The sequence below is a fragment of the Berghia stephanieae genome, chromosome 12 (assembly GCF_034508935.2).
Source record: "Berghia stephanieae isolate SIO BIC M18660-M18661 chromosome 12, UCSD_Bste_1.3, whole genome shotgun sequence".
NCBI lineage: Eukaryota > Metazoa > Mollusca > Gastropoda > Nudibranchia > Aeolidiidae > Berghia > Berghia stephanieae.
In genome coordinates this window covers 8,135,119-8,157,618 of record NC_088371.1, presented here as the reverse complement: position 1 = coordinate 8,157,618, position 22,500 = coordinate 8,135,119, and the positions used below count along the sequence as shown (strand labels likewise).

The following is a 22,500-nucleotide window of genomic DNA, read 5'->3' as shown; positions in this document are numbered from 1 at the left end:
CATTCACTGTAAAATTTAGTTAGCGCATTTCCTCGATTCCGGTGGTGAATGAAAGGGAAAGAGACGTGCGGCAGGTTGGCTGCTTGACTCCTTGGCCTAATCTATACGGTGTCTCGTCTTGTCACAACATTTTAGCGTCATCTGTAACCACACGGCTGACAGTGATCGTGGATGATTCTGGTCCCGACGTTGTGTCCTTGGATAAGGCACTTTTACAAACATAATAAGTGTGAAGGAGTACCTGACATTAATAACGGATGTTGTACGAGTGTGAGTAGAAAAAGGACGTCCAACAGGTGACTGGTAGGGTATGAAATGGAAATATGGGGAATATATTAACAGTGTGACGGGCATTTAGCATGATTAATCCGTGAAAATGTACTAGATTTCTTCTTTTTTTATATATTATCCTTATTTCATTCAGTGGAGGTTGAATTTAAGAAAAGCGTGATGCAGATACACTTATATCAATAACGATGAGAAACATCAGGTATCGAGAACAAAGAATAAAATGAAAACAAAGAATAAAAATATCACCGCGTCAGAGAACAAATTGGGGATATAAATTGATACCGAGAGAGAGAGAGAAGAGAAAGAGAGAGAGAGAGAGAGAGAGAGAGAGAGAGAGAGAGGGGGGGGAGAACAGCTTATATTTTCAAAGCTGAATTACTGTCATGCTCTGTTGTTTGGTGTCTCGGAAAATAAGCTCGGGCGGCTGCAGACGGTCCAAAATAATGCTGCCAGATTGGTCTTTCGAAGGCGGAGGTTTGACTCTGCTACACCTCTCCGAAGATTACACTGGCTGCCAGTTGAGAAAAGGGTCAAATTCAAAGCATGTGTCCTAGTTTATCGTTGTCTGGAAAACACGGCCACTTCCTACCTCACAGAACTCCTAAAGAAATATTCGACAACCCGATATTTGCGTTCCTCCAATGACACCACCCGTTTGGCTATCCCACTTATTCGTACAACGGCGGGAACAAGGTCCTCTTCTCAAACCTTGTTTCTCTCTGTATGGAACACCATTCCATAGAGCATGCGAGAATCCAAATCATTGTCTCTTTTCAAGAAATCCTTTAAAATATTTATTTTTTGATGTCATGTACTTTCTATATTGTTTCTCCCATAGTGGCCAGGGATGTACATACTGTCTTCTATCTCCTTATATCTGTTTTCCAACTTGCTTTCTGTCTTTGTCTTGGAATGAGATTACTTGGTTTTGTCCTGTCCCTGGCCGGAGTCCTGGATGGGAGGGAAACAGTCAATTGCAGTTATTGTTTTGGGAGATGATATTTTTTTCATTGTAAAGCATCTCACTGTTATGTATTACTATATTTGTTATTTTGAATATATAATGTAAGCATTTGAGTGTGTTCTATTTGAATCACTCCCCTTTGTCTTACTTTTTTCCTCAAATCCTTTTTATTGTACATCTAGAATCTTTTCACTATCCAATTTTCTTCCTTTTTACTGGCACTAATATGACCTAAATGTGTTGCAAGCGCCGTAAAACCCTTAAAAACAAAAAACAAATTTCTATAGTATTGTTTCGTGTTAATTTGATTTAATGCGCCAAGAGCCTCATTGCTGAGGATACCGTGCGCTCTATAAGAATCTATTATTATTATTATTATTATTATTATTATTATTATTATTTATTATTATTATTATTATTATTATTATTAATTATTATTATTATTATTATTATTAATATTATTATTATTATTATTATTATTATTATTATATTATTATTATTATTATTATTATTATTATTATTAAAGATTGGCACTAGCCGCTAGCCATCCAGCCATATTGGATAATGAACACCTTACCTGAGAGCGTCGGCCATAAGTCTGAGAGAGTCAGTTCCGTCAAAGTTGAAGACCACTCGTTTCCAAAGGGAGGGAATATTACACGCTTCGTTCCAGGCTACACACGTTCTCTCCACCATTTCAGCCTCGCAGATAGTCAGGTAGGAAAATATCTTCATGAGAATTTCTCGTGGAAGGTTAGCCCATTCGGCGTAGCAGCTGTGATCCTCGCTAATGATGTCCAAGTTTTCAGCATTTTGTATCTGTGTGTCAACTTCCAATTTACTGCAACCACAACTACTGCTGGTGTCCATATTATTACTATGATTATCAGTTTTATAGAAGCTGCGAATAGAACTTCTTGTAACCATATGGTTGGAAATACCTGCTGATGAATTTGTTTTTGTTGTCTTCTGGCAATGGTCATTTGTAATGCTTGGGTGGGACATTGTTGTGAAAGAAAAGAATTAACTAGATTATAATTATAGTGTTTTATGCGATGATGTCTTCTTTGTTTTTTCTAGTGTTCGCCATTAGGACGCTTCACTTCCGTTCACCAACTCGAATTTCGCGCTAATGTGTGTTGTATTTAATTTCTTTTTGAAACGTGTAATGCAAATAAATGTTGCTGATCGAAGCTCAAAGAAATAAATAACAATGTGAAATTGAATGTATCTAAGCTTCAATTTATAGTCAGATTTTTAATAAGTGGCGCGTGTTTTCCTTCTTTTTCTCGGCTGTCTCTCAATGCTGTAAAAGTGTGTATGACCCTCTGAGTCAATTTGTCTTAATCTTAATAAAAAAATATTTGTTCATTAATTGTAAAAAAATAGCAAAAGATTTCGCTTATAACAGCTATATTAATATCGATAATTGGTAAGGATCGTAACTAGTAGATGATTTACAATATCAAAATTATGAATTTTTCCGCTTATCCATTTTGATGGAATTCGTTAAGGGGCGGTTTGGGTCTAATTATTAGGAAAATCCTTCAAAAATTTGAATTTGAGATTTTGATGGAAAATGATATTTTATTATCTTAGAAATAATATAATTGAAGTCCAAATTCATAAAGTAGACTATAAAGGCACGAAGAACACAGTCGAAAATGGTACAGGTAGTAAGAAAAGTGTGAAAAACGGGAAGCCATTTTTTGGGTATGGGAAACTGTGTCAAACGTTTCTCAGAATATATTCAATGAAATTGTCTGAAAATTTCCACAGTTATCACAGAGATAATGTATTATGTCACAGCAGAGAGATTTTTTTAATAAGATATGTGAATTTTGAATAATAATCCTAATTCTGAATTTTTAAGGTCAATTTTGTCATAGCATTTTGATTCTCAACTTTGTATAATGTTCTAATAAAAATTCCATCAGCTGAAGCCGTAAAATCTCTCTGTAGTGACACACTATGGTACAATGTTGATAAGATGGAAGAATATGGAGGCCATTCCTTCATTAGTTTTTGTGGAACGTTTGCCACAAGATTGTTATATTTTTTGATGTCAGACCCCCAAATTGGATCGCAAAATGGGTATCAACACAGATAATTAAAAATTTTCACCATAAATGTCGTTTTTTAACCTATATTGACGATACAGAATGATTAAAACCGCCCAATATAAGTAATTATTTCTTTTTTAGAAAAGACCCAAACCGCCCCTAAAAATGGAATGTTCGGTTAACTGAAACTCAAACGATTTACATATAGTATATAGTATCTGAATATGAAGGAACGAATGGCAATCCTTAACTATCAGACATCTACATTTTATAACTATTAATACACATTACTGGTGAAAATACAAATGAAAGTAAACATTACGCGCTTCCAACATTATTTTGATTGCTAAATTTATCGAAATAGCTTGTGTTTATACCAAAGAGGATTACATAAATTTAATGTAGACTTGTCAAAAGTAGAAATTCATCAATTTATGACTCAGTGTTTCTACAAATAGGTACATGTGTTCAGCAATAACAACAACTACAACAACACGAACAACAATAAAGACATACTGGATACATCAATCATCACATTCGGGGGACAAGGATGAGGAAAAGGAGAAATCGAACGACTATGGAAAGATTTCATGGCATGACTCTATTCAATGAAATGTAATTTTCCTCCACTTTGCGAAGGTTGGAGCATGCCTTTTTCCAGTCTTCCATGTTATATCATTTATTGCCTCGTCGGTGAGAGTAAATTGGGTGTTCCACCACTCAATCTTTCCCTTTACTGGGGTTTAATTGAGCTCGATTGGATTGCGCTCACAGTGATATGGTGGAAGTCGCAAAACCTCGTCTCAAAACTCCTTGAATAGACACGCTATTTTGAAAACTATTTCTGCTTTGTTTATTTTCGCTAGAATATAGTTGGGCCTTTATAAATGGTCAGAATAATACACAGTGTTGTCTGATTAGAGACATGAAGTTGCCGAAGTTGGAACCTTGAAGTGATCATGGGCCACCGAATGGTAGCGTAGTCCAATGCAATACAACTGGGTGCTTCGAGGAAAGGCAGCAAATGGTCCTTTAGCCTGTCTTCAAACACCTCTGCATTGACCCCAGAATGATAGTCACTATCTTCCATAATATGATACTGAAAAGAAAAAAAATGGTAAGACATTCTTCTAAATACCCAGTATCTTCACCACCTCCAAGAATATCAATGGTCCTCTGTACAGAACCCATGAGCCTTTTCCCACCCGAATTATCTGACGTCCATTCCTTTGTCGGATGTATGTTTACGTTCACCCAGCTCCATCGTTCAACACTGATGATCTCTCTGTCGTATTTCGATAACCATCTTCTCGGGGTTGATTGTGAAACTCCAATTCCATAGCCATCCTCCTTAATTGCTTATCTATAGATACAAGTAGATTTCTTCTCTCAGCTTTACGGGAGTGGCACCGATAGAGATTCCGTATCGTATCGTATCGTGTAAAAGCTTATACTATTATGGTTTAAAAGCCTTTAATTAAATGATCTGTAAAACGGTCGTGCATACATGCAATTTTTCAAAGTTATATAAACAGCATTCATTGTTGTTAATTTGACAATATTGAGTTTATAATCAGTATATAATCAGTATTTCAAATGATTTAAAGCTAGAGATTTCATGTCAGTAATTGGATTCAGTAGTCTGATGTCACGCCGCCGGGAAACGGCGGCCATCTTGGTTCTAAACAAAGAAAAGCATGACGTTTTTATTCTTCATGCTGGCTAGAACTTTTCATATGCCCTGTGATCAGAATGTGTAAAAGTCAAAACTTGATCAAATTTATGGGGGTTTTTTCCTCTGGATACGCTTTTATGCTCGCCGGAGAAATATTTCATACGGCGTCCGCCATTGTTCCGATAGTTAAGAACCAGTGTTACTAAGTTACCATGCGTCATTAGGAAGGAAGTGACGTTACGACTGTTGAAGCGTATTGCGATATATTGTTCAAAATTTAATGCAAACTACATAAGATGTAAGTTGATAGCAGTTAAAGCGAATTGTTATTATTCGGAAACAAGTATGACGTGAACTCATAATCAATAGCCGGAACTAGGTGTCAGCACGAGGTTTTTTGAAAATACAATGAATTCACCTCATGCTTTACTTTGTGGTGAGTAATTTTTTTTAATTTTTTTTACAGTGTAAAATCTCGACTTTTATGACAGCGGTTTTAAAGTAGTTTTTTATAGGTCATAAAGAAGAGAAAAAAATGTATATGTCATCAACACGGTCCAAAATCTAGATTCAGTTAAGACATTGATTCAAATGCTGACGCAATTTTTTACAACTTTTGATAGAGGGAGAGCTGAGATAAAAACAGGAAAACACGCGCCATTAATAAAACATCTGACTATAATAAACGATAACAGATAATATTGACGTTTCGGGTTTCCCCTTTATCAACAAAACAGGATGAATGAAATACTACAGACGAATGAGATAATGGGTGATTCCTATTGACATCAGACATCTTGTTTGATGGATTATCTATATTCCTTCATGGAATACCTAAGCGACGGGATCTCACTGTGACAACATGGGTGATTCCTATTGACATCAGACATCTTGTTTGATGGATTATCTATATTCCTTCACGGAATGCCAAGGTGACGATCTCTTATGATGTCTTGTAGCAGAAGGGCATACTTTTTTTTATCTTCAAATCTACAAGTCTTCTTTATCATCTTTCTAAAAGTAAGAGTGTCCGGAAGCACCATAAACCCCATAAACCAAAGTGTACATATATACAAGGCGGATAACTGAACCCACTTATCGGCCTAGTTTAACATTGTTGTAATGGACAATATTTTGCGTCATTTTTTGAGATTTCAATTACGTACAACAATGAGCCCATATCATAAGGAATCGGGTTATCAGACCTGCAGATAAGTGCCTGTTGCCCTAAACACAAACAATACGCTTATTATTATTATTATTATTATTATTATTATTATTATTATTATTATTATTATTATTATTATTATTATTATTATTATTATTATTATTAATTTATATTTTTTATTATTATTATTATTATTATTATTATTATTATTATTATTATTATTATTATTATTATTATTATTATTATTATTATTAATTCTATCATTGTTGTTATATTATTATTATTATTATTATTATTATTATTATTATTATTATTATTATTATTATTATTATTATTATTATTATTATTATTTATAGCAATTCAACGGCTTAATGATATCATTTACAACGTTTTATTTACTCTCGGAAATTCTTGATTGAGAGTTGTTCGAAATTGGGCGCCTGCTGCCAGATAGCCATTGGCCTAGCCAATTTGGCCAAAATTGGCGACACAGAGAATAATGTTTCTCCAATTAATTTAAAATTAAAATTAACATTTATATCTATTTTAAATTACTCCTAATCCGTTAGAATTTTTGTGATTAACAAAACCGAGTTTTCCAAGGAGATCAGAGTTTTAGTATTGTTTGCTAAAGTAAGGTTCTGTTTGGTCACTTTTCACATCGATCACTGGCCTGAGCTGGTGTGTCCGCTGTAAATTGTAAACAGATCAAATGTATGACAGAAAAGTGACACATGTGTTCAATTGTCTTCTTTGAAAGAAAATTAGTCTACACAGGACTAGTGCATCGGTATTTCCTAGTATTAAAAGTTAACGTTCCGGTGGGGCAATAATGATAAAGCCGGCAGAAGAGTTAAAATGCCGGCAGGCGATTATTACATTTACAAAAAGAAAAAAAACAACGGAATTTCCGGCATATACCTGCGAACTTTCACCCATGCTCCCTGCCCACTGTGGGAGGTCAAGAGCCTCTAACCAGACACAGTAAGTGCCTCCCTGCCCACTATGAGTTGTCAAGAACCCCCACCCAGACACAGTAAGTGCCTCCCTGCCCACTATGGGAGGTTGGGAAAAACCCACCCAGACACGCTAAGTGCCTCCCTGCCCACTATGGGAGGTCAGGAACCCCACCCGGAACAACAACATCACAACAATCAATTCTTTGATTCCAATGCCTGCGTCCATCCCTTGACAATGATGGTGATTTGAAATATTGATGGCAAAAATCAAGGAAGACTACACACTAGACAACACTACACACTAAACAACATTGAAGACTACACACGACACACTAGACAACACTGAAGACTACACACTAGACAACATAGAGTTTAGCCATGCTAAAACAACTCACTAACAAAAATTAGCTTTATATCAATTTGTTGTTTTAAAAATTATACCTCCGAAACCATACGAATAAAGATGGCAGACGTTAAAACATTAAATTATTATTCAATTCAATGCAAACAAATTTCTTCATGAATGAATAAAGTTCATTTATTTATTATTTATTTATCATACACATACATCTCTGTTGTGACTATAAATTAAAAAAACAAAAACTAGATAAAAACATTCATCTCTGTCTCTGACTAAAATATATCTAAAAACATAAGTATTTCACTGAGAATTCTAAATATTTTAGCTTTTAACAATTCAAATTTTTTTTTTTTTGTTTTTTTTTTTATGTTTTATTAACAAATAAAAAAAATAATCCAAAAATAACAATTCATGCAACAAAATTAGCTTTTTAATAAAACGGGATTACAGTGGAATCTCCAGACCAGAAAGATTGGTTGACTTTATCCATTATCAATGAAACACACTTGTTTGTTTTATGTTTTTAAAGGTATTCAAACTTAAAATATGTCAATGATAAAAAAACACACTGTAATTAGGTCATCAGAGGTCTGTTTGTTTGTATTTGTGGGTTTTACGGCGCTTGCAACACATTTGGGTCATATCAACGCCAGTAAAAAGGAAGAAAATTGGATAGTGAAAAGATTCTAGATGTACGATAAAAAGGACTTGAGGAAAAAGTAAGACAAAGGGGAATGGTGCAAATATGGAACAGATGTAGATTCCAAAAGCACGCTATCGGTGTACCTACTTAGTTTGAGATCACCTTAGGTCTCACCCAGACACCAGCATAAGATCCCACAAAGAGGAATACACTCAAATGTTTACAAATCATATCTTTAAAAAAAAAAAATTTAAATAACAGTACACAGCAGAGAGATGAGTTACAATGAAAAAAAATATCATCTCCCAAAACTATAACTATACATTCAACTGTTTCCCTCCCAGCCAAGGACTCCGGCTAGGGTCAGGACAAAACTTGGTTATCTCATTCCAAGACAAAGACAGAAAGCAATTAGAAAACAGATACAGGGGGATAGAAGTAGAAGACACAAACTGGCATCAGTGGAAACAAAGACATGGGTGCCTCAGGAAAAAAAATCAACTCTGCCCTTGAAAGTTAGATTATCTGGATTTCAACCCATGAAGAACAGGGGATCCAGCCCCCCCCCCCCCCCTCCCCCCCCCCCCCCCCCCCTCTATCTCTCATGAAACATCCAACCAAACGTATACATAATAATAATAATATTGGTGGTGTTACATCATGATGATGATGATGATGATGATGATGATGAAGATATTATTGATGTTGATGTTTTTGATGAAGATGATGATGATGATGATGATCATGAGGATGATGATAATGCTAATGATAATGATGATGACGACGACAACGATGATGATGATGATGTTGATGATGATGTGGATGATAATGATGATAAAAATGACAGAATATTCAATTTCCTTTAACATAAAGGTTTTATACTACATAACACCTTTATTTTATGAAAATTACTACTACACTAGAACCATACATCACAATGGATTTCAGTCTTTGGTAACGCTGTCTGGTTGTAATAATAATGGATACAGTCTCTTAGTGTTGATTGTACAGTCTCTTAGAGGTAACGCTGTTTGGTTATAATAATAATGGGCACAGTCTCTTAGAGTGGCTCCTATTGACTTATAGCATAGCCTTTGTAAACATATATATTGTATGCGCTTGGCTAAGAAACTCACAACATTGCCATCCGGACGTATAACGGCCAGGTACTCATTTTACACCCGAGTATGGTGAGAGTCGAGCATGTGAGTTAAGAGCCTTTTCCAAGGACTCAACTATGCGCCGAATTAATCTGGCCAATTGGCTGCTATGGTGTATTGTGCGTGGTGTAATTATTTTGGTGAGTGTCAGGCTATGAGTTTACAAAGGCTATGGTTTTTAAGGATTTGTGAAACTCTCTAATCTTCTAGAGAAGCTGTGGGCCTGTAAAAATTAATGAACAAAAATGAATATATGATAAGAGCTTCTAAAATGAACAAAATATACCAAATAAGGAACGCTCGGGGCTCAAAAATCTACTTCAAATACTAATTTTCTTTCTCTCTAGATTTAAAGTGATGTAAAATTGAGCTTTATATAGCGCAATATCCACTAAATGTGCTCAAAGCGCTTTACAAGGCTAATTATTATTAGTGTTTTTATTTTTATTCTTGGTGTTATTGGTCGAAGAAGAGTTTTTGGCCCGAAACGTGTAGTGTTTGGTATTTTGTTCTTTTTAAAAGCTGTTATCATACATTCATTTTTTGTTTATTACCATCTAAGTAATTGTTTTGTCTCCACGACTCGGAGTTTTGATAAAACACAAATTCAATCTGATCACAACTGAAATGAGGCTTTGGCTTCTTCAGCCCTGAGATAAATCACTGCTGGTGGACATTGCAATGTTGTTGCTGTGAATTCCATCACTCAATGACGGGCTGCTATTCCTTGTACTGTCGTCCGTGCTACTGGTGACGATACTGGCATTATCATAGTCTTTATTGTTTATATTAACAGCAGCAGCAGTAGCAGCAGCATCTTGTTGTTTGCCATTAGAGGTAGTAGTGGGGTTGTTGGTGATGGTGGTGGAGGAGTTTGACTCCAAACCTGTTGTTGTTGTTGTTGTTGTTGTTGTTGTTGTTGTTGATGTACCCAAGTCTGGGCTTTGCGCCAACCAAGCACCGTTGTCTACGGGGGTCGACAGTTCACTTTTCTCCATCCCTGACATTGTTGTTGTTAATTTTGTGAGAGATGGGAAGTTGAGGTCATCATGGCTGTTGAAGTGGTGGTGGTGGTTAAAGTCCGTAGACACTGAGGAGTCAACGGAAGTGCCTGTGGCCAACATTTCGTCTTCCGAATCCATCTCGATTTCCTGTGGCGTGGCAATTGACAAGTAGGTCCTGTTGGGAAGAAATAAAAAATATGGATCAGTAAAATGCTACATCTGTCATTGTGGTCATCGATGGTGGTAAAAGCCGAATCGGCTGTGGCAAAAGCCTAATCGGATGGGGTAAAAGCCGAATCGGCTGTGGTAAAAGCCTAATCGGATGGAGTAAAAGAATCGGCTGTGGTAAAAGCCGAACCAGCTGTGGTAAAAGCCAAATCAGCTGTGGTATAAGCCGAATCAGCTGTGGAAAACGCCAGCTGGGAAATTCAAGAGAGAACAAAATTGTCGTCATGAGTATACTATAGATTATAAAAATAGAAATTCTCTTTTTTGTTCATCCCATTGTCTCTCAGGTCTATTCCAAGGGAAGACTGGAATAACCCAGGCATTAGATGCAGTGCAGCGCCACAAATCGAGCTGGGGCGAGATGACTTGCTCAAGGCCACACAGCGCAGCAGCAGGCGATCGAACTCGTTACCTTTCAGGTACGAAGCAAAGACCATATGGTTGAGCCACGCTGCCCCTCTCAAGTTGTCAAATCTGTAAAACACAGGTTTAGGTGACAAATTTAGGAGCAGGCACTGGTGTAAGATACAATCTGAAAACGTGTGTACGGAACAGTGCCAGATGAAAAGTAGCCTTCAGAGTCAGGGGGCCCATGGAGCCAGACTTTATCCCAGTTTCTATAGCGTAAAATGGACAATAGTAATTGCTTGCTATCCTTTGGATAGGATGATAGTCTATCGCAAAGCACTTTCCGCCAGATCTATCAGACCCAATCTACCCAGTCACTGCTGGGTGGACAGGGGGAGAGGGGGTGGAAAAAATTTCAACTTCACGGTGAGAGAATGTGAGTAAAAAGTCATTTCCAAGGGCTCGACTATGCAATGTGCATGGCTAAAATCCAGGACCTTCCGGTCTAAAAGTGAGTGTCATACCACCAGACCACATAGTCGCATTATATTGATAAGCGCTAGCGAAGCAGATTTAAATACAATTTTTACAGTAAAATATTAAGATTTGTTTCTCATTTTTTAAAAACAACCAGAAAATCTGAGAGAAAAAGAATAAAATCATTTCTGATGTCATTTTTTATCAGTATCAGGTCTGTAGTTTAACGAAGCCATAAAAAAATTTTTTAATTGAGCTTTCATATAACGCAATATCCACTAAACATGCTCAAAACGCTTTACAGGGGGTCCCTGACCAAAAGCAACATTTAACATGTAGGACGGGACATGACGCCTTTTAGGCCTTATTACAATTTTTTTCGGACAGAGACAACATTGCTAACGGCCAGGTACTCATTCTACACACTGAGTTCAATAAGAGAATGTGAGTAAAGAGCCTTCTCCAAGGACACTACTATGCGCCGAGCGATGCTCGAACCCAGGAGCTTCCGATTCGAAAGCGAGTGTCATACCACTAGACCACATAACCGCACAAGCCAAGCTCTACCTCGTTTTAAGACAAAATCTACGAGGGAGAAACGGATATTTACCCGAGTTCGTTGGCTGTGTGCAAATGTCCGTGGTTGTTCCAGACTTTCTCCATGTAGTCATCTGACGTTTTGCCGGTCAAGTAGTCGTCCATCTCCACAGTGGTCATGTCAGTCTGCAGGAACAGGTGCAGGGCAGTGTCCGACAAAATGGTGTCAACTTTGATAAGCCTGGGGATAAAAGATAGACAAGATATTAGCAGATCTGAGCTGCCAACCTATATATTATATATAATATACAGACATGCTGAAAGGAAAAGATAATTAGTTAATTGAATGTCTATATGAGAAAATTCTGAATTTGATGAAGAAAAATTATTCATATTAATAAAAAACTGTTCTATTTTGTTCTAATAAATGGTCACATTTCAGATATACTAAACTAAACCATAAAAAAATGTTACTTACAAACTTTTATACATAAAATAATGTTGTGACAGCCAAGTTTACGAGTTAGTGATCGACTTAGCCATCATGGATGGGGAACTGAGCAGTAGCGTTAGCAACTTTTATGGAAATTTTCAAAGATTTTTTTTCTCCTTGAAATTGAGTTAATTTAAGAAACAAAAAAAATTTGATATAAATATATATTTTTTCTCCCTCTAACACTGCGACAAAATTGCTATGACATCAAAATGCATAATATTTCTTCAATTTCTGTTTTGTTTGTTTTCTTTTTAAGGGTATTACGGAACTTGCAACAAATTGTCATATCAGCGCCAGTAAAAAGGAAGAAAATGGGATAGTCAAAAGTTCTAGAAATACAATTAAAGCACCCAAGACAAGGTAAGACAAAGGGGAATTGGTTCAAATGGGAAACAGACGTAGATCCCAAGAGCACACTATCAAAGTACTTAGTTTGAGGTCACCTAAATGACTAAATGTCTCATCCAGAAACAAGCACAGGTCACAACTAAGAAAAAAAACAATATCGTCTCCCAAAACTCTAACTATATATTTGATTGTTTCCCTCTCAGCCAGGGTATCCAGCCAGGGCCAGGTTAAAACCAAGTAATCTCATTCCAAGACAAAGACAGAAAGCATGTTGGAAAACAGATATAGGGGGGTAGAAGACAGATTAAGTGCCTCCCTGCCCACTATGGGAGGTCAGGAACCCCACCCAGTTCAATTTCCGTAAATTCCAAATTGTCATCGAATCTCCGTGAACATTACGGATGGTCCATTCTACATGGTAGGCAGGTCTGCATTGAATACTCTCTAACTATCTACTTATATTGTCAGGCCCTTGTTTTAATTCACTGGACAACAATCAGAATCTTGAAACACCCAAGGGTTATTTCCATACATATAAATAAAGACCCCTTCCCCCACGCTTTTAGATAGCGCAATATCCACTAAATGTGCTCAAAGCGCTTTACAAGGGGTTCCAGGACCATCAGCAACATGTAATATGTAGGACAGGATGTGATGCCTGTCAGGCAATATTGCATTTTTTTTCGGGTAGAGACAGTGCTATTGATGGCCAGGCACTCATCATTTTACACCCGAGTAGGTTGAGAGAATGTGAGTAAAGAGCCTTTTCCAAGAACAGAACTATGCGTCGAGCCAGGCTCCAACCCACATAGCTGCACAATAGCAATTCAGCAACGATTCCCAGACTTACTCGTTCAAGAACACTTCGATTTCCTTCATTCTGGTGTTGACAAAGGATGCGTTGAATCTCTCAGACCAGATTTTCTTGGGTGGGATGGGGGGAAGTGTGCTGAGGAAATGATGAAAATAATGTTAATGATGGTCGTGGCAGTTTTGTTTTTAAGGATTTATGGTGGCGCTTGCAACACATTTACGTCACATCAGCGCCAGTAAAAGGGAAGAAAATTGGATAGTGAAAACATTCTAGATGTGCAATTAAAAGGACTTGAGGAAAAATTAAGACATATGGGGAAATCATTCAAATAGGGAACAGATGTAGACTCCAAGAGCACACCATCAGTATACTTAATTTGAGATCACCTTAAAGTCTCAACCAGACACCAGCACAAGATCCCACTAACAGGTATACACTCAAATGTTTACAAATCATGTTAAAAATAAAAAAATAACAGTACATAAAAGAGAAATGATTTACAAGGAAAAAATATCATCTCCCAAAACTCCAAGCATTTGACCGTTTCTCTCCCAGCCAAGGACTCCGGCCAGGGTCAGGACAAAAGCAAGTAATCTCATTCCAAGACAAAGACAGAAAGCAATTGAAAAACAGATACAGGGGGATAGAAGACACAGCAAGTACCTCCCTGTCCACTATGGGAGGTCGGGAACCCCACCCAGTGGCAGTGATCATGATGTTGATGATACAAAATAAATCACTAAAATGTGAACATGAAAGCAAACTACCCTGCAGGCAATCTCTCTCTCTTTTTTTAAATATGTGTCAGTCCATGACATAATCAGTCGGAAGGTGAAAATTTTTAATTTGCATTTTTTTTTTTCTTCATTTTCCGAAAGAATGTGCTAACCAGAGCATTTTAATCTTTATTTGAAGTAAATCGGGTGATATTTCATGAAGTTATGGTCAGAAGTATGGGAAAGGTATCCAGCAACTTTTCTCAACTTTCTACTTTTTCAACTTGACTAGCTGTAAAAAATATTTAGAAGTGAAATTAAGCTTTGATATTTCCCGAAGATGTACAAAAAGGGTTGATTTTATCATTTATGACAAGAACTCATTTTTAAAAATAAAAGTCAACCTTCTAACAAAACTTGGCAATATCTCAGTTCAAACCTTTTCACCATCCGACTGATTATGTCATTCACTGTAAACATGTATGAACTGTGATGCCTTTCTAGTGGATTATAATGATTTTTTAATATTATTCGAATGTTACAAACACTAGGGGAGATAAGTTTAAGATTATAATTATCTTTTATGGTTACTGACATACATTTTATCATGCAAAGTAACAATAATTCTATTTATCAATACACCTCATTACTCATAATACTATTGATAAATGGAGTATATACCATATAGCCCTCTGCAGTCAAATTCGAGATCAATTGTCTCATTAGATAATAAGCAATCATTTAACATATATGCTGACTGAATTATCAACGAATGGTTTACACCCAACAGTATTAACTCACTCAATCTTAGAGATGTTTGCGACTTTTTAAAATTGGAAAAAAATGTATTAAAAATGAGCATGTACATAGATAGTTTTATTCAACTACCACTAAAATGTAAAAACTAAAAACATTAGCTTTGATACTACGCCAATAATTTGTCTCAGAAAAAATGTAATAAATAGACATGGGGTAAAAGTAACCCCAGGTATACTACGGATATAGTCGGTGTTGGGGTTGAATGAGTTAAATTATACAAAGCCTTGCCACAGTCTGTAGACACCTCTCTGCCAAGTTATCCTCCTCAGCGTCCGGTCCAAGACTGCATGGTTCACAAGCAGACATCTCATGCACAACATTGAGTAAAGAATTCTCAAAACATCTTGGTCGTCTCATCCTCAAGCAGACATTTTTCGGCAACATTGTGAGTATGGGTATCTCACCACCAAGCAGACATCTCCAGCAACACTGTGAGTATGGGTATCTCACCACCAAGCAGATATCTCCGACATAATTGTGAGTATGGGTAACAACTCGCCACCAAATGAACAGACTTCTATTCCGTTGGAGGAGTGGACCAGCTCAGTAAGTCAAATCAATACTATGTGGACCAGTGGCTCCTGACGATGTCACTCACCGAAAGGTACTACCACTCCCTTATTGGTCGTTTAACTCTATATGAACCATGACCTACCAACCCGTCGAACTGTAATCTTTTAACTCAATTTCTTTATTCCTTATTTCTTATTTATCTAACATATTAATTTCACAGTACCGTACATTCATTAATTAAATTTTAAGGAAACTATCCAAATAATCTTCTTTCCTACAAACTATGGTAGCTATTCCCCTACCTATTCCTTTTCTAAGATACATTCAATTTAACTCACTTCCCCTACGGAAGTCTATTGGAATTAACTATTGGGTTTGACCAAGAATGATATTGGAGCAGTGCCTGTGTATTATTAATTCCCCAATTAAACCCTTGTGACAAAAATGTCGGTCCTACTGACCTTGCCCCATCAGACGTCAGTTCCGCTTTGTTAAATAATCTTTCCAAAAAAAATGTTCGTCCCCCAAATCAACGACCCCAAAAGCGGTAGTTCTAAATTTGCAACATGACCTGGTTTTCTTATATGGGCTGTTGCTGCCCTTCTAAATTCTAACTGAAATTGTTTATCTTTCCATCTTCCATCCCCCGGATGTGGAACCAAAAATTCTCCCCAATAATTTTTATTCATTCTTCTTTCTAATCTCCATGTCAACCGCCATTGGAATATTATATATGGCCATCTTTCATCTCCGACATTTGGTAATTTCATGTCCTGGATGTAAATTCTCAAGAGAGAGAAGAAAAAAAATTGAAATGATAATTTTTGATAAAGTAATTTCTGGATTATTAGTATTATTAGTAATTTTTTTTACACTTTGCTTCTAGAACATTAAGCATCATTCATAATTGTGGGATAAATTGCCTTTAACGGGTCCCTTTCCAAGTTCCTCGTTCAACTACAATGTTTCTTCCTGCCTTCAATGGAAATTCTTCAGGTTCAGGCTTAGATACACCCTGTCCAATTTTTATCCAATTTGGTGCGCACTGCTTCAATTGATCTTTATATTTTAACCAAAGATAAGCCAAAATAACTAGTATTACTCCTATTGTTACAAGTCCCAGTATTTCTAACCACGTCCAATTACTGCCATCTAACGATCCCAATGGTTTTAAAGAGTGAAGTTGTTTTATTTATCATATCATCAATATGTATTTCCTTAATATTTTATTGATTACTCACACTCCAATTGTGGTTAAAGGATGGTACTGCCTTAATATATAAGGGGTACCATAAAAGAAAAGTTTGCTTGGCAAATTCATTAGAAAAATCTACTTCTGTCTGAATTTTATGCATTGAGTTAATGTAAGGGAGCGTTCACATATTACGTCATCAAATATTTGCCCTTTTTAGACCCCCCCCCCCCCCCCCCCCCAAGTCATCACTTGTCATCATTGACCTGACCCCCCCCCCCCCCCCCCCCCCCCCAACAGATGATGACGTCATCTAATTTAATAAAAACTAAAAGATAACTTTAATTTCACAATATTTATTATTCGTTTTTCAAACCATAAACATTGATTATCAACGTTTGATAAAACACATTCAGACATTTTATTAATTTCAGAAACTGTTGATAATTTATGTTTTACGATACAATGGGGACATAAAATTTAAATTTGCAAAGATAAAATCTAACAAACATTATTTAAATTAGGCTACTTGGTGCAGGTGCTATTAAAAAAATTTCAGAAAGTGTAATTTAAAATAGTATAGGAGGCAAATTATTTTATAGCATATTAGTCTTTTAGTGGAATTAATTTCTGTTTCAATTTCCAAACATAAAATTAATTGATACTATTACTCATTCTTCAGATGAAAACTCCAAAATATATTTAATAAACTAGACACAACCAAATCAAATGATTGATGAAGAAAACTTTTCAGAATCAAAACTGAATGGTAGCAAGCAGTTTGAGCAGTTCAATCGGTTTTGATGATTCCATCATTTAATCAATTTTTCACCTTTTTGCTAATTTATTTGGAATGCCATTTTTGAAGCTCTCGCATTTAATAAAACAGGCCTAATTTGCCTATGTTTTGAGGCATCATCTTGGGTCTGACCCCCCCCCCCCTCCCCCATGTCAACACATGTCAACATTTGGTAGACCCCCCCTCCCCCCCTAGCTGGTGACGTAATATGTGAACGCTCCCTAATGAGCTGGAATAGTAATGACAGCATTACTGGCCATACAGTCTTCCTCCAATCTTCTTTCTAATCTCAATGTCAACTGTCATTGGAATATTAAATATGCCCACCTTTCATTAACCCTATTTTCATACTAAAATAGAAAGTCCTATTTCCTGATTTGGGGTCCATTTGGCCCCCATGACTTGCAAAGAGAAAAATACTAGAAAGTCCTATTTCTTGATTTGGGGTCCATTTGGCCCCCATGACTTGCAAAGAGAAAAATACTAGAAAGTCCTATTTTCTGATTTGGGGTCCAATTGGACCCCATGACTTGCACACAGTAAAATACTAGAAAGTCCTATTTATTTCTTATTTGAGGGCCATTTATCCCCCATGATTGTACTGTGGAAAATTCAGTTAAAATCATATTTTCTCATTAAATGTATATAGGCAATATAAGTTTGCATCATTTTGTTGTTTTTGTTGTGACATTATGCATCTATTTATTTAGTGACATAGTCGTGTCAATATGATCCACAACTTACTAGTAGATGGCATCTACAATAATTGACTTGGTAATTTTGTTTCCTGTTTGCTGTCCTATATGATGAGCGCCAGTTTCAGTTACCTACTTTTTCATCAACTCTAATCAAGAAACATCCAAGTAAGTACTAACTCATTACTTTTTTTCATTAGATGTGTGATTTTTGAAGATTATTCTGACACTTATCCTATGTAACGAAAAATGAATTGATAGTGTAGTTAATTTTATGATTCAAGTACCAGCTAGAATCGCCAAATATGAAATGATGAAACAATAATGGATAAATGAAAGGGCTAATATTCAATTTAATGTTTCTTCCAATACTTGCCTTACTTTCGCTTCTCGATTATCTTTTATTATTGTGTAGTGTACCCTACCTAACCACATATTTGTTTGTAACTTCTTATGACAAGTGATTTATTTTCTTGTACCGTTATTCAATCTCGAGATGAACTAAATTAGCTTAAATGTCTACATTATGTTTCAGTCATATTGTGTTGATATTATTGCTTTTGAATTTTTGAATTTGCTAACTAGATAAATGATTTGTATGTTGCTGGGTGTTTGTTTTTTTTTTAATTTTCAGCCATCCGTTCTGTGGTCTAAATTATGTTGCATTGAACCCAAACCATGAAGAATGGAGAAAGTGTAACATCCTTGGTAGTTTGAATGCTCAGATATACATTGAGTTGTAGTCTGCTGGGGCAACCCGTGTGCATGAGGCAGGTATGTCATCTACTATTTATTTAAAGATCGTTTAGGGACAGCGTGGCTCAGCAGTACGGTCTTCGCTTCGTACCCGAAAGGTACCGAGTTCGATTACCCGCTGCGCTGTGTGGCCTTGAGCAAGTCACCTCGCCCTAGCTCAATTCGCGGCGCTGCACTGCGGCTGACGCCTGGGTTATTCCAGCCTTCCCTTGGAATAGACCCTAGAGACAAATTTCCCCTCAGGGATGAATAAAGGGAATTTAATTTTTAATTTGATTTTTTAATTAAATAAATCTAACAAATCTAATGAAGGTTACAAAGCTACAGACTTCGTACCAAATTTCCCTTTGTCGCTGGTTTCACAAACTAAACTAAATGTCAATTGTTTTACTGTTGACACCGCCCATATTCATTCTGATACAAATTTAGCTAATGGTAAAATCTCGTTTTTGGTATTACTATTGTTTTGCACATCTCTTTTATTGTTAAATTATCATTCATAAACAAGGCTATTACGCAACACTTGCTTACATTTATCGGAAATATTGGACTTTTGAATTCACATTCAAATAAGTTAAGATTCTTGCACCTGATAGAATTATTCAATAAGATACAATGTGGAACATTTTTGCTAATCATTATCCTTAATAAATATGGCCTACTTCTTCTTAATATTAATCTATCCTAATCAATATGATTGAATTTACATTTCTTAAATTATTTTTCTATTATCATAGTTATTCGTTATTAGCTCGATAGGTTAAAACATTAACTTTCATACCTAAGGTTAGCATCTGATCTCCCTACCATGGCTCAATATATAGAGTCACCCAACTAACCGGTCGAGTGTTGAGTCTCCTCTTCTGCCTTCTCTCAAATTCCCGCATCTTTTATATTCTAAAGTTTCTATAAAATATGCTAACGAGTGTTGATAATTGCATAAAATGATTTCACAGTTTATGCTACAGAGCTATTAACATCTATCCCTACTCCAACAATCGTGACCAGAAAATTTGGCAACCATAAAATATGCCAACACCCTTGTAAACATCAATCATATCAAAAGTTGTGCTATGTAGTAATCCTTGTGGACAACATAATTTCGTATGAATAGTACAAACTTTACCTAATCATCACTAAGAATGATTATGTAGTATTTACTTTTATAGTATTTTTATACATTCCACCTTAACTAAAGTAAGCAAAGGCCAACTTCCTTATTAAATAAATAAAATAATAAATAACAAAATTCCCTTTATTCATCCCCAAGGGGAAATTTGTCTTTAGGGTCTATTCCAAGGGAAGACTGGAATAAGCCAGGCGTCAGCCGCAGAGCAGCGCCGCAAAGTGAGCTAGGGCGATGTGACTTGCTCAAGGCCACACAACGCAGCGGCGGGCGATTGAACTCGATACCTTTCGGGTAGGAAGCAAAGACCGTACCACTGAGCCACGCTACCCCTAAGACAATGCCGGAATTGTAGAAAAGGAAGAGCGAAAATAGGAATGATTCCGCCAAAAGCGGAAGGGTTGACAGGTATGGAAAACGGGTAGCAGTACACTCACATTTGTTTGTGATGGGCCTGTAGGGTGTTACACAACCACCTGAGTTCTGAGAACCGTCGACGTATGCACGAGTTACGTAGATGGAAGGCATGATGCTCTGTCTGAAAATTAAAAAAAAATTTTTAATATTTTTAAAAATAGAAAGAACATAATTTTTAAAAACCAAAAGATGTGAGATCAAAATCATTGACCTTTGATCGTGTAGCATCAAGGGAAAAAGAAAAAAAAATTGTACTAGGTACATAGCGACCAACTTTTCAAAGAGCTAAAACGGGACAGCCTAACTAACACACAATACCGTCATGACACCCAAAACAACAGAAAGCTAGCTATGTTTTGGACTATTATATAAGACAATCTAGAGATTTAGAGTTTTTTCAGTTCCTTGTTTTAATTTCCTCGTCAAAATATCCTGGGACATCCAAGGGTCATTTTCAAACACATCAACAATCCTATATTTTGCTTTTTTATATTTTTTTTGGGTTAATTTTTAATTATTTTTTTTTCCTTCTCGATATATAACAGTGGCCATCGGGCCTGGACTGGAGACTCCCGATTCCACGTCCAGCTCTTAGTGGCGCAAAGTTCGAGTCACCCGGAGAGACTGCTTATGATCGTGTTCACTCACTGTAAACTCAGAAGTAAAATGACTATGTGACGTATAACAGTGTGTCCCTGTCCTGTCAAATTAAAAAAAAAAAAATAAAACAAAAAAAACAACTTGTAATGGCGAGTTACAGGTGTCATGTCTCGTCCTATATGTTAAGTAGTGTTGCTGTTGGCTAGAGACCCTTTGTTAAGCGCTTTGAGCACGTTTAGTGCATATTGCGCGATATAAATCGTCAAGTTTAGAATACTAACTCAATTTCCAGTTCTAACTATCCGTGTTATAATTTTTAGAAAGATTTTTTTTTTTGTTCGTTTTATTTTTTTTATTTTTTTTTTAATTTTTTTTTTGGCAATTACTTCAGTGACAGAAGAAACAATAGTAAATAGTAAATAATGAATTTATATGGCGCCTAAACATCCACGTTAACCGTGCTCTGCGGCGCTTTACATAATAATAATAATAATAATAATAATAATAATAATAATAATAATAATAATAATAATAATAATAATAATAATAATAATAATAATAATAAATTATTATACATGTTCTGCAGGCATCAACACAAGTTCCAAACACATAAACAATCCATTTAAAAAAAATTTTCTTTGATTCTTCTTCAGATTGCCAAATCGGGACAATTCCGATGTTGTGAGCTTTTCGAGCCAAGCGCATACTATCTATATATAATAATATTGATAAACTCACCTCAATGAGTATTTTATAGGATGTGTATTTGCCCTTGGTAAAGCTCTGGTGTAGAAGGGGGTCCTTCAGACGGATGGATGGAAGCAGGTTCTGAAAAGAAAGCAACATCAACACGTACACAATATGCTGGCTTCTTTGTTTGTTCAAGAGGCAGCTTGGCTCAGCGGTACCGAGCTCGAATACCGGCTGCGCTCGCGGTGTGGCCCCGAGCAAGCCACCTCGGCTTAGCTCGGTTTGAAGCGCGCACTGCGGCTGACGACTGGGGTATTCCAGTCTTTCCTTCGAATAGACCCTGAAGACAAATTTCACCTATGGGATAAGATAAAGGGAATTTTATTTGTCATTTTTTATTGTTTGCTTGTCCATTCGCTTGTTTATTTGTTTGTTTGCTCTACACCCCAGTCCTTTTCAAGACAAATTATTTTAATATGATGATTCCCATGGCCCAGGCGCCAGTGCGTTCGAATCATAAACACGGGGATAAGAGTGAACAAACGTTTGTTGGTTTTTTTTAAATTACTTCTGGACCCCCCCCCCCCCCCCATATAAAATATATATTATATATATATATATATATATATATATATATATAT

At 36.2% G+C, this 22,500-nt stretch overlaps 2 protein-coding genes across 7 annotated transcripts in view; both read right to left on the bottom strand.

Moving 5' to 3' along the window:
- LOC144957728 (F-box/LRR-repeat protein 3-like) overlaps window positions 1–2,349 on the bottom strand; it is a 4,777-nt gene extending 2,428 nt beyond the window's left edge. The window contains exon 1 of the mRNA XM_078889112.1: window positions 1,833–2,349. Within this exon, the coding sequence (XP_078745238.1) occupies window positions 1,833–2,260 (428 nt within the window). The 5' untranslated portion in view covers window positions 2,261–2,349. The remainder of the gene's footprint in view (window positions 1–1,832) is intronic.
- Window positions 2,350–7,632: 5,283 nt separating this feature from the next.
- Window positions 7,633–22,500, bottom strand: part of LOC144958312 (uncharacterized) — a 48,750-nt gene continuing 33,882 nt past the window's right edge. For 5 of the 6 annotated variants that reach the window (XM_078890203.1, XM_078890204.1, XM_078890208.1 and 2 more), the window contains 5 exons: window positions 21,908–21,997; window positions 20,590–20,690; window positions 13,573–13,671; window positions 11,952–12,119; window positions 9,720–10,463 (listed from right to left, as the gene is read on the bottom strand). In XM_078890203.1, the coding sequence (XP_078746329.1) occupies window positions 9,929–10,463; window positions 11,952–12,119; window positions 13,573–13,671; window positions 20,590–20,690; window positions 21,908–21,997 (993 nt within the window). In that variant the 3' untranslated portion in view covers window positions 9,720–9,928. Of the gene's footprint in view, window positions 10,464–11,951; window positions 12,120–13,572; window positions 13,672–20,589; window positions 20,691–21,907; window positions 21,998–22,500 lie in introns of all 6 variants that reach the window. The other variant, XM_078890205.1, reaches the window with a different exon arrangement.